At 37.7% G+C, this 17,624-nt stretch overlaps 2 protein-coding genes across 5 annotated transcripts in view; one reads left to right on the top strand and one right to left on the bottom strand.

The window, feature by feature from the left end:
* Positions 1–17,624, top strand: part of LOC141354707 (uncharacterized) — a 59,336-nt gene that overhangs the window by 28,948 nt on the left and 12,764 nt on the right. Inside the window, 6 exon segments of the mRNA XM_073860054.1 lie at positions 1,903–2,052; positions 7,057–7,243; positions 7,552–7,611; positions 8,217–8,312; positions 10,032–10,243; positions 15,680–15,841. Coding sequence (XP_073716155.1) covers positions 1,903–2,052; positions 7,057–7,243; positions 7,552–7,611; positions 8,217–8,312; positions 10,032–10,243; positions 15,680–15,841 — 867 coding nt within the window.
* LOC129440355 (NLR family CARD domain-containing protein 3-like) lies at positions 70–17,339 on the bottom strand. Of its 4 annotated transcripts, none has more exons than XM_073866374.1 (6): positions 17,212–17,339; positions 13,881–15,958; positions 13,582–13,755; positions 12,319–12,495; positions 2,940–2,986; positions 70–2,103 (listed from the first exon to the last, which is right to left on the bottom strand). In XM_073866374.1, the coding sequence occupies exons 2-6, from the start codon at positions 15,785–15,787 to the stop codon at positions 1,574–1,576; spliced, it is 2,835 nt and encodes a 944-aa protein (XP_073722475.1). In that variant the 5' UTR covers positions 15,788–15,958; positions 17,212–17,339; the 3' UTR covers positions 70–1,573. The 4 variants fall into 4 exon arrangements, with proteins under 4 accessions (XP_073722475.1, XP_073722476.1, XP_073722477.1 ...); XM_073866375.1 differs by lacking the exon at positions 12,319–12,495 and adding an exon at positions 3,410–3,586; XM_073866376.1 differs by lacking the exons at positions 12,319–12,495; positions 13,582–13,755; positions 13,881–15,958; positions 17,212–17,339 and adding exons at positions 3,410–3,586; positions 3,669–3,842; positions 5,759–7,777; positions 8,757–8,825.

Raw genomic sequence — 17,624 nt, 5'->3', positions numbered from 1 at the left:
TTCAGTGTCTTTAAGCAGTTCACATTCTCACTAATATAAACATCACATGCTTTTCTCTTATTTTTATTAAACAATATCATTAATAAAAGTGTGGTCCAATTGTTTATAAAAATTATTCATGTGAGATCACTAAATAAATCCTCATCAAAATGTGTTTTAATTATGTATTTTTAAATTTCTTGCACTGTTCTTATGTCTACACTGTCCGAAATATCTCAATTACGACTACAAATACAGATTGTATTTTAGGTGTGTGATGTACAGTATGAAAAACCTTAAGAACAATAAAAATTTATATTAAATAATCTGTATCCAATATCATTGAAAAAGAACAATACTAGGATTACCACAACTTTTGTAATTAGCTACCTGTCTAGGCACTTAGTTGTGTACTTGGATGTACAGAAAATAAATTATTAATAAAGTTTACAAGAAAATAGTCCCTGATACAATCTGCATAGCTTTGTTAAAATAACACTACTTGTTATTTTCTTATGCGTTGCATGTTGTAGGAATCATTGCATGATGCGTTTCCTACACTAAAATTCAAGTATAATTGATAACAGTAATTGTAAACAGTCGCGGTAGTTACTTAAAACACACATTGTTTTAAATTCTTGTACTGTACATGCCTACTACTTTCAACCAATCAAACAATTTAACCATCAAAGAATCTTACCGTTGTAAAAATTGTCATTAGAAATGTAAACTTTCTAAAAAGATATTAATGTACATATGAGATGTGTATATATTGCTTATTACAGAAGTGTGGATACATTTTTAGTTGAAAAGGATACAAACAACAAAAAAATAGCAATAGGAGTAATTCCCCATTAACTTAAAAAATTAAGTTAATTAAATTTAAGTCTGATTTTAAACATGTAAGATTTAAAAATAATTTTGAATTCACTGATATCACAGGGTGCAGGTCATACAGGTTCCTTTTAAAGGCGGAGTGCACAATGTTTGTAAAACTCTTTGGAAAAGGAGACGGGCCAACTACCAAAACACACTTTTGTGTGTCATTCTTGCCGGGTTGCGTATGTGTGGGGCGTGTCTTTTAAAAGAAGGTCTAGATTCTATTGGGGTAGGGTGTGTGTTTGTTTAGGTGATTTCAAATATCAACATTGGCTTTCAAACATTGTGCACTCCGCCTTTAATATAAATACTTTTTATGCAGTTTTATAACAAAGGCAACAGAGTTGAACACAGCATAGGGGCAGACAGCATACAACATATCCTAAAATTGCTTAGGCCTATAATATCTATTTTCTATATAATTTTAGAACGAAAAAATTAAAAAGACTTAAATATTTAATCATAATTTCAGTTAGGGGTATAAACCACGAGGCAAAGACAGTAAACAATAGGTGTCAATCAGTCAAAATTTTCCCTACAATACACATCAATATCATTTGTGTTGCTCAAACATAATTCTTAACATATTTAAATTAAAGGTTTACCCTGGAGATATACTTCCAATTGTAGAACCACTCATATACGTTTCTTTGTTGTGATCAAACTTTGAGCTTTGTATTCTTATGACATCTATATCTAAGGTGATCATGCTGTTCTACCGCAACATCACAGGTGAGTCTGGATAAAGCACAAATCCAGCATATAGAGGTTGTGTGAATGTTGTGTTAAATGTGTGTAAGTGTGTGAGTGTTTGTGTATCAGAAACGCTGTAGAAGGACAGAGTGCCCGCTGGCCAGTCCAGATAAACTCCTACTTTATTAGACGGTGGTGATGTTGAAGGTATATCTGTCTGCTTTAGATTGTGACAAGCAGAGTAACTTCTGCTAGAACAGTAGAGATTCCAAGACTTCTCATTGTATCCAAACCAGCAGTCCTCACTCAGGCCTTTCCTGCAGATTCCTTTATAAACTACTGAAATTCCAGCTCCCCGTCCACCCCATTCAGCCTCCCAGTAGCAGCGTCCAGTCAGAGTCTCTTCACACAGAACCTGCTCAAAACACTCAAATCTGTCTGGATGATCAGGATACGGCTGAGGTTCTTCCACACGAATGGCCTTCTTGTTGTCCTCAGACAGTATGAGACCAGTATGTGCTGTGTTTGGATCCAGTGTGAGATCACAAGCATCTGAACACAAGAAAAGACATTAAGGCCAAGGTCACACTTGTAGTTCGGTTCTTTTGGTCTGGACTAAAGGAAAAAATTTGTTCGCTCAGCATTCACACTTGAATTTTCAACAGCAAATCAAAGATACAAAACCCAATGGCATAAGGATAAGGTCACAATCTATTTGGTCAGCTTTGATGTGTATTTTGCAACTTATAAAAAATTATGCTGTTTGCTGGGCTAAATGTGTTTATTGGATGCATGTAAAAGTGGTGACATTTGGTTATATATGTGATGCTTTCGCACTTTCGGCGACCCAAGTCTCCCGGCTCATGGTCATTTGCCGATCCCATTCCCCTCTCTCCTACCTAATATATCCTGTCCTCTCCTCACTCATTGTTCAAATAAAGGCATAATGGACAAAAAATATAACTTAAAAAACTTACAAGAGCTAAAAACGGTGCCAGGAATTCATTTGCACAAACTAAGATATAATAAACGGTCTACCTATGTTATCAAATTTTGTTATTTTAAAAGTCAAATTTTGTTATCACTTCCTGTTTTAGGTTCGTTTAGATATCTTAGGTCCATGTTACATTGAAATGTCAGTTGATTTGTTTGGAAGTGGACCAAGACCCACGTTTTCAGCAGTCTCGCCCCACTTGTTTGGTGCGTACCAAGGTTCGAAATGCATCGTTCACACTTTTGAACCACACAAACACAGAGATCCCAGAGTTTGTTTTCATTAAACAATATAATATCAGGAAATATGTCAATAATACATTTAAAATATATATATATATGTATGTTTTTCAATTCTTTGTTTGTAAAGTATGTGTGCGTGTTTAAAAACATACATTTTCGTAGTCCTTTTCTAATCCTGGTCTCTCCTCCATGGTCCAAACTACAGTAACACACAAGTAAATTATTAATACATTTACACAAAACATGTTTAAAATGGTCTCACCCATTATCGATGTTAGATTTAGTTGCATTAATGAAGCTCAAAATAATGGATATAATGGAGATCTTTAAATGTGATAGACAACAATGTAAACTTTTTCCTTATTAAATTCATTATTTTAAGACAACTGTCTTAAAAATTACAATAAAATGAAATGTACTGTATAAAAGAATAGTACTTTATTTGTAAAATTGTCTTCAGAGTTTTCTAAAATAAAATGTCTAAAAGTTGATTTTTCGACAATTTTTCAGGCAAACCTACTGAATCTGACAGTAGGTATAAATAGTTGTCTAGATGCTAAACCGTTACCTATCTAACTAGATGATAAACATAAAGATTAAACACTAGATCTGTAAGCTGTACATGAGTTTGTTGAGTGTGCATTTCGGATCATCAAGTCTCTTTAAGAGCATCTGGCGTCCTGAGTGTTGTGGGTGATTGTAGCTCAGATCCAGCTCTCTCAGGTGTGATGATGGGTTTGAACTCAGAGCTGAAGCCAAATAACAACAACCTTCATCTGTCACCATACAACCTGATAATCTACAGAGAGATCACACATCAACATCAGTCAGTTCATCCTCTTTAGTTATAAATCAGTAAATCAGTATCTAGAGATAAATACCTCAGTGTGTGTAGTTTACAGTCTGGACTCTTGAGAGCATCAGCGATGAGCTTCACTCCTGAATCCTGCAGGTCATTGTTACTCAAGTCCAGATCTCTCACGGGTGAGTTTGAGGATAGAAGAGCGGAAGCCACAGCTTCATAGCACTGATAAGTAAGTTTACTGTCAGCAAGCCTATAACAAGAAATTCATACAACACAATACAGTTCATTTGTTACTTCATTGCTTTCAATGAGAAAACGTCACCATGAATATGTCTCACGATGTACTCCAAATTCTAGAACCACTGGTATACTCATATAGTTTTCTTTGTTGATCTTTGTATTCCTATGACATATCTAGGGTGATCCTGTTGTTCTACTGCAACATCACAGGTGAGTCTGGATAAAGCACAAATACAAATAACTTCTGCTAGAGCAGAAGAGATTCCAAGACTTTTCATTGTATCCAAACCAGCAGTCCTCACTTAGGCGATTCCTTTAATAAACCACTGAAGCTACCCATCCACCCCATTCAGGCTCCCAGTAACAGCGTCTAGTCAGTCTCTCTTCACATAGAATCTGCTTGAAACAGTCAAATCTGTCTGAATGATCAGGATACGGCAGGAGGTTCTTCCACACAAATAGCCTTTTTGTTGTCCTCAGACAGTAAAGCATGTGAATTTTCATTATGAACTTTTATAATGGGGTATTATTTTGCCATCATGACATACAGTATATGTTGAAGTATGATTTTTAATTTAAACAGCCAGCATTATTGTATTTACATTACACTATTTAGACATTTTTAAACACCTAACCCAAACCTTACCCCTTAACCTACACTCTAAAAACAAACGGTGCTATATAGCACCAAAAGTGGTTCTTTGCTCGTAATCATGGAAGAGCCATTTTTGGTGCCATGTAGCACCGGTGAGGCACCTGTGTGGAGCCCTTTGGTGCTATGTAGAACCATATGTAGTGCTACATGGCACTAAAAACGGTTTTGGTGCTAAATAGCACCGTTTGTTTTTAGAGGGGCTTGTTTATTAAATAAAACGCAGTCACATTTATTTTAAAAAGCGCAAACATTCCAGATGTTTTGAGGCCAAATGAAAGATTCTTATTAGCAACGGACAATAAAGCCATCAACGTCTCCATTTGCTGTAAAGCAGTGTACTTCCATATTCAAAAACTGCCACCAGAAGAACCAATACATCTGCTTTCATTGTGAAATAGCTTTGGCTCTCATATGTATCGTGACTGATACTGTAAGACTACATGTGTTCATAGAATGGGATCGTTTTCCGCGATTAAATCATTAAATTCCACTCTGCTCTTCATATGAGGTTATCACATGGCTGTAGAAGTCAAAACTAGTTGTTTAAATTAATAGTGTTTTCTATCAGTCAGTTTTTGCAATAGACTCGTTAAGATGTATACGTTCACTTGCCTGTTTTGTCGAGAATCTACAGGAGTGGGGTCTGGTCATTTCTACTTTTACAAATGCAAACAATTAACTGTGCCTGGATCTGATGCATATAGCAAAAAAAAATCAATAAAGTACCCTTCACATCAAAGATACAACACCAAATGGGTGTCATAAAAAGAGACCAAACCAAGCTGACCAAACGTCAATATGTGACGAGTTGGGTGTGAAAACATCTTGGCCGATGGAGTTGAGTTCTAATTCCTAAACGCTCTACATTCAGATGCAAGAAATTCCACCAAATCATTTAAATGCGGCTAACAATGATAGGCACTGTGGGTGCTTCACAGGTTTTTTTTCTGCTGAGGCACTTTGGTTGGTATGATACTTCTGCTTTGTTTAACAGTCGCTGTGTGATTCACCAGTTGGTTTGGTATTAAAATGCTCAGTGTCTTACCAGTTGCTGGCTTTTTAAAAAATGCGGCACTCCCATACTGTATATATTTGCTGCATTTGTTAAAAAACCTTTGATGGGCACACAAACTTACACATTTTCCTAGGGAAAACTACTTTCACTCTCATCAGGCTGTAACATATTCATACTGTGTGTCGTTTGGTGATAGAGCAACTGTAATCTTACTTTTAATATGACATATTGCTGAATGAAAATAATGAATACTCACATAGCTCTTGTGCAGTTGCTGACAGCTGGTATGAGTCTTCTTCTCCCCTCCTCTGTTGTGTTGTATTTCTTCAGATTCAGCTCATCCAGCACCTCCTCTGACATCTGAAGCATGTAGGCTATTGCTGAACAGTGAGCAGCAGAGAGTTTCTTCTCTGAGTGTTTGTCTGATCTCACAAACTCCTCAATCTCTCTGTACAGAGTCTGATCATTCACTTCAAGAAGACACAGAAACAGATTGATGGATCTTTCAGTTGAGATATAGTCTGAATTATTCAAGGCTTTGATTTTGGTTTTAATGTGTGTTATGATCTTCTTAATGGTTTCTGAGGTGTCCACCGTGTGTGTCAGTAGATCCTTTAAGAGTCTCTGATTGGACTCCAGTGAGATGCCCAGCAGGAATCGCAGGAAAAGATCCAGTTGTCCAGTTTCACTCTGAAGAGCTTTATCTACTGTGCCTTTCAGTAAAGTGTAAATTATATCAAAAAACGTGTCTGATTTTAGGCTGTTGTAATAGTAAAACACATAAAATGCAGCCAGAAACTCCTGACAGCTGAGATGTATGAAGCAGTAGATTTTCCTCTGATGCATCACAGATTCCTCCTTAAAGATCTCAGTACAAATCCCAGAATACACTGAGGCGTCAGTGATGTCTATGCCAGACTCTCTCAGCTCCTCCTCATAAAACATCACATTACCCTTCATTAGCTGTTTGAAAGCCAGTTCAGACAGTTTGACAATCACTTCTCTGTTGGACTGCAAGAGTTTCTCTGGATCTCTCTCATCATACTTCTCATTCTTCATATTCATCTGAATCAGCAGGAAGTGGATGTACATTTCAGTCAGAGTTTTAGGGATTTCTGCTCTCTCATTGTCTTGTTTCAGGATGTTTTGAAGCACAGTGGATGAGATCCAACAGAAGACTGGTATGTGACACATGATGTGGAGACTTCTTGATCTTCTGACGTGTGAGATGATTCTGCTGGCTTGATGTTCATCACTGATTCTCTTTCTGAAATATTCCTCCTTCTGAGCGTCATTGAATCCCTGAATTTCTGTCAGACGGTTGATATATTTAGATGGGATCTGATTGGCTGCTGCTGGTCTGGAGGTGATCCAGATAAGAGCAGAGGGAAGTAGATCTCCTTTCATGAGGTTTGATATCAACACAGCCACTGATGAAGTCTGAGTCACTTCAGAAACTTTCTCAATGTCTTCAAACATCAGTGTCATTCTGTTTTCATCCAGACCATCAAAGATGAACACAACTTTACACTCATCATAAATCTTTGAGTCTAGATCTTGAAGTTCAGGATGAAAGTCAAGCAGAAGTTTGTGAAGACTGTACTGATCATCTTGAATCAAGTTCAGCTCTCGAAACGGAAACACAAACATGAAATCTACATCCTGATTGGCTGTTCCCTCGGCCCAATCCAGAATGAACTTCTGTACAGAGACGGTTTTTCCAATTCCAGCGATGCCTTTAGTAAGAACGCTCTTGATTTTGTCTTTTCTCTCTCTTCTTTTCTCTGTTTTATATTCTGGTTCAGGTAAGGGTTTAAAGATGTCATTGCAGTAGATTGTTGTGTCTTGTAAGTGTTGTGTTCTGGTGTTTTTCTCCATTTGTAAAACCTCATGTTCTTTATTCACTCCTTCACTCTCTCCCTCTATGATGTACAGTTGTGTGTTAATCCTCTTCAGGAGGGTTTGATTCTCTTGTTGTTTGATTTCCTCAAATAAACTCTCATACTTGTTCTTCATAATAGTTTTGTGTTGGTCTTTGACTCTCTGCAGAACATCATTATTTACTGGTTCATGAGAATCCTGATGAAGGTCTTCAGTCTCATCCAGCAGGTTTGGTTCTGTGGAGCATTGAACAAAATCAGCAGAACTGGATTCTTCCATGACTTTGTGTGTTCTGGATCTCTTTCTACATTGAGGACAGTTAAGGTCTTCAGGTGTACTGGTCTGATCTGTCAAAACCTGCTCACAAACTCCACATCTGGACTAAATCTGCATACTGAGCAAAAACATTATACTGAAACACATTGACAGATCAAGGTGAGAATAGGAAAATGTACATGGTAATGAATTTGGCAATTATAAATGTTATTCAAAAATTATTTTCATATATAATTGATCACAATTCTTGTGGTCTATATTCTACATTTACGGTCAAGTTTATCCATCTGTCCTAAAATGGATTCTTGTGTTTTATTGGTTAGTGATTTTTGTCTTTCTCTTATTTGTGACAGCATCAAATTAAAATGTTTTATCTTTAGAGGCATTTGACTGGGATGATATGAAACTTTTTGGGTCTCAGGAACTGACTGAATCCTATGATTTACTGTATGTGATACATGTTGTTCCATGAGAGATTCAGTATTATTGTTTAGTTGTACCTGGGCTCAATTATTCCTGTGATCAGAGAACACAACTACTGATTATACTCTTCATAGACAAACAGGATACTGGAGATGAGGTGTCCACCTCCATCTCCTCACTGACGCTCATTATAGAAGCAGTGCTGATCTGTCAAAAGATACAGCAGTCAGGCAAAAATAGGCCTACAAGATCTTCATGAAATCAAATGTGTGTATGTGTAATTTTGTAGTTTTGTAATTCAGGCAAAAGACCTAACTATTGCTTTACAAATGTTCAGTAATAAAACAATGAACAAATGTTGTATTTATCTACCCAGTGTGTACTTTAGGCACGTGACCTTTATGCCTACATGCCCTTTAAATGCCTACTTCCTACAGTGAGATTTCGAGAATTAAACGGCAAAAGTCGAACATAGTCCGCTTAAAGGTAACTTCTATTTAAAACGAAATAACAACACGAAAAACACAATCAATAGTTTACGTCACATTAACTGCAACTGTCCATTAAGACTGGTCTCGTGTTTCAGTATTTCACAGGTGATCTAGGCAAATCATTTGTATTTACGTTATAATATAATTAAAAGCCATGTAAGCGATTAAGGTTGTATTACTTACAGCGAACAGCATCTGTCGTGCGCGGTGCACCTTGTCCTACCCGTGTACATAAATGCTTTCACTTTCGATTTGCCTTGTTTACCAGCAGAAGACGATTCCATTCATTTCCGCCATACCTCCAGGAGAAAATATACAAAATATTAGCGTGATTTTATAAAACCTCACCTGAAATCTTTCTGAAGCGATTTATGAGTAACATTAATTCTTACACAAAAGCTAAACTGCACAGGTAGTGATTGAATGACTGTCATATTAGCCACTGTGACGTCAGTGATTTTATTTATTATTCGTTTAGTATTACCAATGTAAAAAAACAAGCAAGACTACCACTTATTTTATATATTTCGTAATATCCATTTTGAAAGATGAAATGGCAATGGAATAATGATGATGTGTTTTGTGTGTCATTCTTGAACAAACTGAAGAGATTGAGCAACAATACATAATTTAGATTTATTGACCTTAGTTGCTACCCTATTCACACTCAAAATGACCTCTGGTCTTATTAGAAACTCATTACATAAATGTAGATAAACATGACACAGGATAAGATATGAGGTTGTATTATATGATACATGAATAAGAATTGAAAGATGACAAAATAAGCACAAATTCTTGTGTTGTGTAGAAACCGTCCTAAATTACATCTTACAATCGTTTCTCAAAAACGCATACATGTGATTCATAGAATGAACATACACACAGAAAACGCCTGTATGTTTCATAAGATCATTTCACAAATGATTGTAAAATTGTGCACAACTATACTCTTTCAGATCTCTATCTTTAAACAATGCCTAATTAATGTAATTGACCTATAAAAGAGCACCTGTCAATGATTGAGTCATTTTTTAAGCAGTAAGAATGGCTTTAATTTCCAAAAATCTGCAGCACTCACAAGCAAAAGTGTGCTCAGACCCTAACGGGGGGCCAAACACGTTTTCACGGCAAAGATCGTTTTCATAAATATGAATGTAGCAGTGGATTTTAGCGTACACGCAGTTTATAAATAAGGCCCCTCATGTCTAATACAACAAAGGACATTTTGCTTCTCAATCAATCTGACACAGAGACACAGATGATTTTGGGAAAAATCTAAATCCAGCATATAGAGGTTGTGTGAATGTTGTGTTGAATGTGTGTAAGTGTGTGAGTGTTTGTGTATCAGAGACGCTGTAGAAGGACAGAGTGCCCGCTGACCAGTCCAGATAAACTCCTACTCTATTAGATTGAGGTGATGGTGCAGGTATGTAACTGTTCTTGTTATTGTGCCAGACACTGAATATATCAGCAGTACAGAAGAGACTCCAGGACTTGTCGTTCCATCCAAATCTACAGTCATCTCCCCCTCCTTTCCTACTGATGTTTTTATATGTAACAGATACATCAGCATATCCAGTCCAGTTGACCTCCCAGTAACAGCGTCCAGTCAGACTCTCTTTACACAGAACCTGCTCAAAAGACTCAAATCTGTCTGGATGTTCAGGGTACGGCTGTTGCTCTTTAACATATGTGACATTCCTGTTGTCCTCAGTCAGAATGAGACGAATGTTTGCTGTGTTTGGATCCAGTGTGAGATCACAGACATCTGAACACAATAAGATTTCAACAATATCAAATATATGAACATTAAGTGGCAATACACAGAGATAGGAAGAGAAAAGGTGAGTGACTGCAACAAGAGGTCTTCTCGGGTCCAAAGATGTATATGACCCAAAATTCACTAAATCACTTTTTGTTCAAACCCCACTTTATAAATAAATAAATAAATAAAATAAAAAAGAAAGACCCACCCGAAACAAACCAGACAAAATTATACCCAAGTCTGACCTGCATGGATGTCAATTTCTTTGAACCCCAACAGAGCAAAATGTAAATGGCACCAACATATGTGCAGTCTGCAACCCCGCATGCAATTTGGCCCGCTGCTCAATTTATTTAAGATTTTGATCTTATGACGACACCAAGGTAACGGCTACAGTGTGCATTTAAAATTGATTGACAGGTCTGTCTCAACGAAAATTAACCTACCGCCAGCCACGGTTTGTCGCAAGTGCTCTTGGCAAACACAGGTGATTGGAAAAGGACTCGATGCACACCCGCAAGATAGTTCGGGTCTTCTCGAGTCAGTTTGGCGAAACCCGCGGCCACTAATATTATACCCGACCAATGTCCTAGGCACACGTGAAACCTTTAGACCAACCCCAATTGGGACTCAGGTCGGACCTCAGGTTTTCGGAACTAAGTGGACCTTTGAAGACTGCAGTACAATTTCAGGTCAGAAATATTAGAACTAGGCTTGTGCCGATAAACAATAGTATTGTCTATTGACGATCATCAGACAAATCCCAAATAGCAGGCTTTTATGACGATAGTTGATGGTTATTATTAATATCAATAGTTTCACATCAACATGTGCATTGCATGCTTTTACTCGCGTAAGAACATGTAATGCGCATGATTCAGACTCTTCCTTGCACATGAGCTTGTAATACAAATGGATTTGAAATTTCCTTGCACTACAGGGTTGTTAGCGCGCAGAGGGTTAAAACCAGCGAGTGTTTTGTTCCTGCTCCCTGGTATGTAGGAGTTTAACTGACACGCTCGGATTAATGGCATCAGTTTTAAGATGGATGCGGTCATGACAGTGTTGCCCTTGCTTCTTTTTTGTCCATCAATCAAGTGACTTGTCATAAACGAGTTAAAAATCAACAAATAAATGAGTAAACTACTGCCCCCCCTCCTGACGATATAGAACGATCTCAAAATAGGGGAATATCGCTCAACACTAATAAGAACAAACATAAAAGTGTTTTCTTCACTTTTTGGACACAAACAGTTCTCAATCTCAATAAGAGGAACAAAGGAAGTAAAATGGAATTGAACGGCAGGACTTACATTTTCTCAATCCTGGTGTGATCCTGTGATGCCCTCCATGCTCCAAACTAGAGGGAGACAAATGTGATTTAATGGATGAATAGTGTATAATGACATGTTGATTATGCTATAAACATAGTTTACAGAGACACACAAAGTAAAAAACATACTAAATAATCTAACGTTGTTATTATTATTGTCTGGTTGTGTTGACATTATCATTAAAAGTGTGAACAGCTCTTTAGATGTGTACATTACAATAGAGAAATACATAGTGTCAGAGGGAGTTCATAGATAAGTTTTAGGGTGCTTTGAGCTGAAAGGGAGAGGAGGAAGAGAGGTACCAAAAGGAGCAGATATGGAGGAGCATTGCTGAAGAGTAAATCTGAAATCTTCATTAAGGCCATGGTTACACGACAGTGACGTAGTAAAAAACAGAAAACATTTCACTTTGAGTTTTTTGAAGTTTCGGGGCTCACATGAAAACAATAATATTGAGCTCCAACTAACACATTTTCTAGCATTGCGTTTTCAGGACACCAAAATGCTGCTGTTATTTTAAATAATATGCACTTTGGCTGTTCAAATGTAAAATAAATGTTAAGATTCTCATTTTAGTTTTATGTCATTGGCATTGATAGATCTTAGGATCAGTTTCTTTAAAGCAACCTTATAAGCAACTTACTTGAGTTTGTTGAGTGTGCAGTTTGTATCATTGAGTATGTGAGAGAGCATCTGACGTCCTGAGTGTTGTGGGTGATTGTAGCTCAGATCCAGCTCTCTCAGGTGTGATGATGGGTTTGAACTCAGAGCTGAAGCCAAATAACAACAACCTTCATCTGTCACCATACAACCTGATAACCTAGAAAGCAGATGACAGCAGCTTTAGTGGAGTATGTTTTGCAGTTTCTAGTCCAAGCGCTTGTCATGTCAATCCAACCAAACTGCTCCAAAAGATCCAGAATGCAGCAGCAGGTCTAGTTTTCAATCAACCTAAGAAAGTTCACATCACACCACTCCTGACCTCACTCTACTGGCTCGCTGAAGCCACCTACATAAAGTTTAAGCTGAACCACAGATAAATACTTTATAAAATATATTAAAATGCTGTTGACAGAATTTCACTAGGCACGAGCTTTGACATCTGCTGATATTTTTGTTTTTACATTAAATATTTGCGAAAAAGCGTTAACGTTATTTTTAACAAAAACTATTACGAAATGTCACAGTTTCCATTAACCGATGTTATGCGACTAAAACAAAAGTATGTAGCATTAAGACTTTTAAAAAACCATGGCAACAAGTGTGCTTGACTTCATACAGTGCCATGCAGACAGGCATGCGATTACATCAAAATACGGCGAGATAATGCAAACAGAGCAGTCGACTCCTGAATCACTCTTGCAGTATTTTCTTGTCATGCTTTTACTGGTTCTTGTGAAGCCACATGAAGTCAAACACCCCTCTTTTTTCTGGTCCTTTAACCAATCCGTGACACATTTTAGGAATGATCATGTAAAAAAATTACTAACAATCACTTGTCTATGTATACTGTACTGTGGTGGACTTGATGAGACACTTTTATTTCCAGTACACTTATGTATTGTTGTTCTATTTGCCTCACTTGTAAGTTGCTTTGGACAAAAGCGTCTGCTAAATGACTAAATGTAAATGTAACTTTTATACACATCAGGTGAACTGCAAATGCAAAAAAACTTTGCAGTTTTGCGATATATTCCTTTTTCGAACTGACTGAAAAATCACCTCTACTGAGCATAAATCTTTTTTGCGATATATAGGAGTTTATGCAAAATTGTTGTGTATCCATTGGGTGCTTTTTCAATTCGCTATTTGAATTTGCGCAATTTTAAGGGTAGTGGAAATGCAGCTTTTGATGGGAAAAGAGGAAAAAACTATTATTCTGATTCAGTACCACATGCACACACACCTCAGTATTTGTAGTTTACAGTTTGGATTCTTGAGAGCATCAGAGATGAGCTTCACTCCTGAATCCTGCACGTCATTGTTACTCATGTCTAAATCTCTCAGGACACACGATGATGATTGTAGACATGAAGCCACAGTTTTACAGGATTGATCATTGAGGTTACAATCATCAAGGCTGTAAGAGAAAAAAAATGACTGAAAAGTAATTCAGGAAATCAGGAACTGAACACAGGTTATAATACATATTGTACTCTTAGGTGACTTGAACTGTCTGTTTCAAACTACTGATTTAATACTCACATAGCTCTTTTGCAGTTGCTGACAGCTGGTATAAGTCGTCTTCTTCCCTCCTGGGTTGTGTTGTATTTCTTCAGATTCAGCTCATCCAGCACCTCCTCTGACATCTGAAGCATGTAGGTTATTGCTGAACAGTGAGCAGCAGAGAGTTTCTTCTCTGAGTGTTTGTCTGATCTCACAAACTCCTCAATCTCTCTGTACAGAGTCTGATCATTCACTTCAAGAAGACACAGAAACAGATTGATGGATCTTTCAGTGGAGATATGCTCTGAAGTATTCATGGCTTTGATTTTGGTTTTAATGTGTGTTGTGGTCTTCTTAATGGTTTCTGAGGTGTCCACCGTGTGTGTCAGTAGATCCTGTAAGAGTCTCTGATTGGACTCCAGTGAGATGCCCAGCAGGAATCGCAGGAAAAGATCCAGATGTCCAGTTTCACTTTCAAGAGCATCATCTACTGCACCTTTAAGCAATTTCTGGACTGAAGCAAAATACTTCAGTCCCTCCATTGTTACATTGATATAATAGTGAAACGCATAAAGAGCAGCCAGAAACTCCTGACAGCTGAGATGTATGAAGCAGTAGATTTTCCTCTGATGCATCACAGATTCCTCCTTAAAGATCTCAGTACAAATCCCAGAATACACTGAGGCGTCAGTGATGTCTATGCCAGACTCTCTCAGCTCCTCCTCATAAAACATCACATTACCCTTCATCAGCTGTTTGAAAGCCAGTTCAGACAGTTTGACAATCACTTCTCTGTTGGACTGCAGGAGTTTCTCTGGATCTCTCTCATCATACTTCTCATTCTTCATATTCATCTGAATCAGCAGGAAGTGGATGTACATTTCAGTCAAAGTTTTAGGGATTTCTGCTCTCTCATTGTCTTGTTTCAGGATGTTTTGAAGCACAGTGGATGAGATCCAACAGAAGACTGGTATGTGACACATGATGTGGAGACTTCTTGATCTTCTGACGTGTGAGATGATTCTGCTGGCTTGATGTTCATCACTGATTCTCTTCCTGAAATATTCCTCCTTCTGAGCGTCATTGAATCCCTGGATTTCTGTCAGACGGTTGATATATTTAGATGGGATCTGATTGGCTGCTGCTGGTCTGGAGGTGATCCAGATAAGAGCAGAGGGAAGCAGATCTCCTTTTATAAGGTTTGATATCAACACAGGCACTGATGAAGTCTCAGTCACCTCAGAAACTTTCTCAGCGTCTGAAAACATCAGTGTCATTCTGTTTTCATCCAGACCATCAAAGATGAACACAACTTTACACTCATCATAAATCTTTGAGTCCAGATCTTGAAGTTCAGGATGAAAGTCAAGCAGAAGTTTGTGAAGACTGTACCGATCATCTTGAATCAAGTTCAGCTCTCGAAATGGAAGCACAAACATGAAATCTACCTCCTGATTGGCCGGTCCCTCGGCCCAATCCAGAATGAACTTCTGTACGGAGACGGTTTTTCCAATTCCAGCGATGCCTTTAGTAAGAACACTCTTGATTTTGTCTTTCCTCTCTCTTCTTTTCTCTGTTTTATATTCTGGTTCAGGTAAGCGTTTAAAGATGTCATTGCAGTAGATTGTTGTGTCTTGTAAGTGTTGTGTTCTGGTGTTTTTCTCCATGTGTAAAACTTCATGTTCTTCATTCACTCCTTCACTCTCTCCCTCTATGATGTACAGTTGTGTGTAAATCCTCTTCAGGAGGGTTTGATTCTCTCGTTGTTTGATTCCCTCAAATAGACTCTCATATTTGTTCTTCATGATGGTTTTGTGTTGGTCTCTGACTCTCTGCAGAGCATCATCTACTGGTCCATGAGAATCCCGATGAAGGTCTTCAGTCTTCTCCAGCAGGTTTTGTTCTGTGCAGCAGTGAGCAAAATCAGCAGAACTGGATCCTTCCATGACTACAGGACGTGTTCTGGATCTCTTTTTACAATGAGGACAGGTCTGTTCCCAGTAACATTTGGTACAATGTCTGCAGAAACTGTGCCCACAGGGGAAAGAGACTGTATCTGTCAGAACCTGCTCACAAACTCCACATCAGGAATCTAGATCAGAAATTCACTCTGCATACTGAACAAAACCAAAAATTTTAAATCAAACTGATTGATAATGGTGAAAGTAGGGAAAATTTACTTGACATAAAAATGTTATTAATTATTGGCCAATTAATTTATTTTGTATATTATACCAGCCAATTTGTTTTGGATTTTATTTCCAAATACAATTAATCCAACAGTAAATATTATTGGCTTACAGTTACATCAATACATTGTATTTAAAACCTTGTTTTTTTATGGAGATCTGCAATGAAAAAACATGTATGCTTTAGTGTTAACTAGTAAACTAGCTTTCTAGATACTGCGTTTTTTTTTAAACCACAGAAAATGTTAATTTCTGTGATGTTTTCTGTTTTTTGTTTTTGTTTTGGAAGGGTAAGTAGGCTGAATATATTTACTGTTACATTCTTTCAAAACAACACGATAACGTGTTTTATCTACTTACTGTAAAAGCAGCAAATTAATGCAGTTTTATAATAAGCCTGCTTCCTCTTCCACATTTACTTTCGGTTTCAATTGTTTACCCTCGGATAACGATTTCACTCAACTTGCGACAGTTTCCAAAATATTTTTCTGGGAACAAATGTAAGTTTTATTCACTAAATAGCGAGTTTTCTCCAAAGCTCACGCAGAACGGGACTTCTAAAACAAGTTTCATTCTTACACAAACTTCGAAATGACTGGACATTGGGACATAGGAAGCTGACTGCTAGTGACGTCAACATCATCGATCGCTGCGCAGACCGATCAGCGTATGACATCAAAGTACCGCGAGAACGATTTTATAAAAAACGGTATGCGATACTTTGATAATCTCCGCGGGGAAGCATAAAGTCAAACATATCTGCTTTCTCCAATGATGACGTTCGCTGAGTTTGCGCTTTTTACAGCTGCAAAGTTGTTGCACTTTCTCTCAACATGTGGTGTTTTACCTGCAGTGAAGACTGTGTTTATAAAAGGCATAACGTTGGTGACCAGTTTCGCTGGTGAGAAGTTGTTGCATTTCCAAAATACATGTAAGTCAAACCACTGTCCAACACTCCAAAACTGCATTCACGTGCAATCGTTTTGTAATGTGATAATTCCCAATTTTGAAGTCGTGATTACGAGTGTGTTGTGGTGCTTTGTTGTCAAAAAAAGAATGGACGACGCCATTCATACGTGTGTGTGTCATGAGAAATTGTTATTTAAACACTAAAACATGTAAATGTGTAGGTACTACTATAATGACAATGTAGCCGTTGCGTAAAAACCAGTAAAGCATACCTGTCACAACAGAAAGATTTCTTCCATCCGCTCCATTTTTAAAGTTTGAGGCCCGCCCATTTTGTGAACAATTCCAAGAGAGTTAAACACGACGTCATTGGGCGTTCCAGCACGTGAAGGCAGCATAAAACTGGCAAAAAGGTCACACAGCTAACTGTAAACTGTAGGCTTGTTTGAGATGCAGCTTGCCTTGCCTGAAATTCAGATGAGAGCAGACGCCTGCAGTGAGGAGGGGAGGAGTGAAAAAAAGAGCTTTTAAAGGGCCCATGACATACAGAGGTTAGCATTGCTACTTTGTAAAAATGTGTCGTTTTGGGTGTGTCCTTTAAAATGCAAATGAGCGAATGAAATGCAAACACTGATCACAATGATGGTGGTTTGTTGTAATTGAAACTCAATTGTGTTGTCAAGTC

This window comes from Misgurnus anguillicaudatus, chromosome 3 (assembly GCF_027580225.2).
Source record: "Misgurnus anguillicaudatus chromosome 3, ASM2758022v2, whole genome shotgun sequence".
Taxonomy (NCBI): Eukaryota; Metazoa; Chordata; class Actinopteri; order Cypriniformes; family Cobitidae; genus Misgurnus; species Misgurnus anguillicaudatus.
The sequence above is the reverse complement of the archived record's forward strand: the minus strand, read 5'-3'. Positions and strand labels throughout refer to the sequence as shown.

What these genes read in the sequence shown, in the direction of transcription:
- LOC129440355 (XM_073866373.1), bottom strand. Translation starts at nt 15,787, where the DNA reads ATGGAAGGATCCAGTTCTGCTGATTTTGCTCACTGCTGCACAGAACAA. An exon ending in AGCAACTGCAAAAGAGCTAT is followed by an intron (nt 13,756 to 13,880) that starts GTGAGTATTAAA and finishes TTTCTCTTACAG; the next exon opens with CCTTGATGATTGTAACCTCA. An exon ending in TGTAAACTACAAATACTGAG is followed by an intron (nt 12,496 to 13,581) that starts GTGTGTGTGCAT and finishes TCTGCTTTCTAG; the next exon opens with GTTATCAGGTTGTATGGTGA.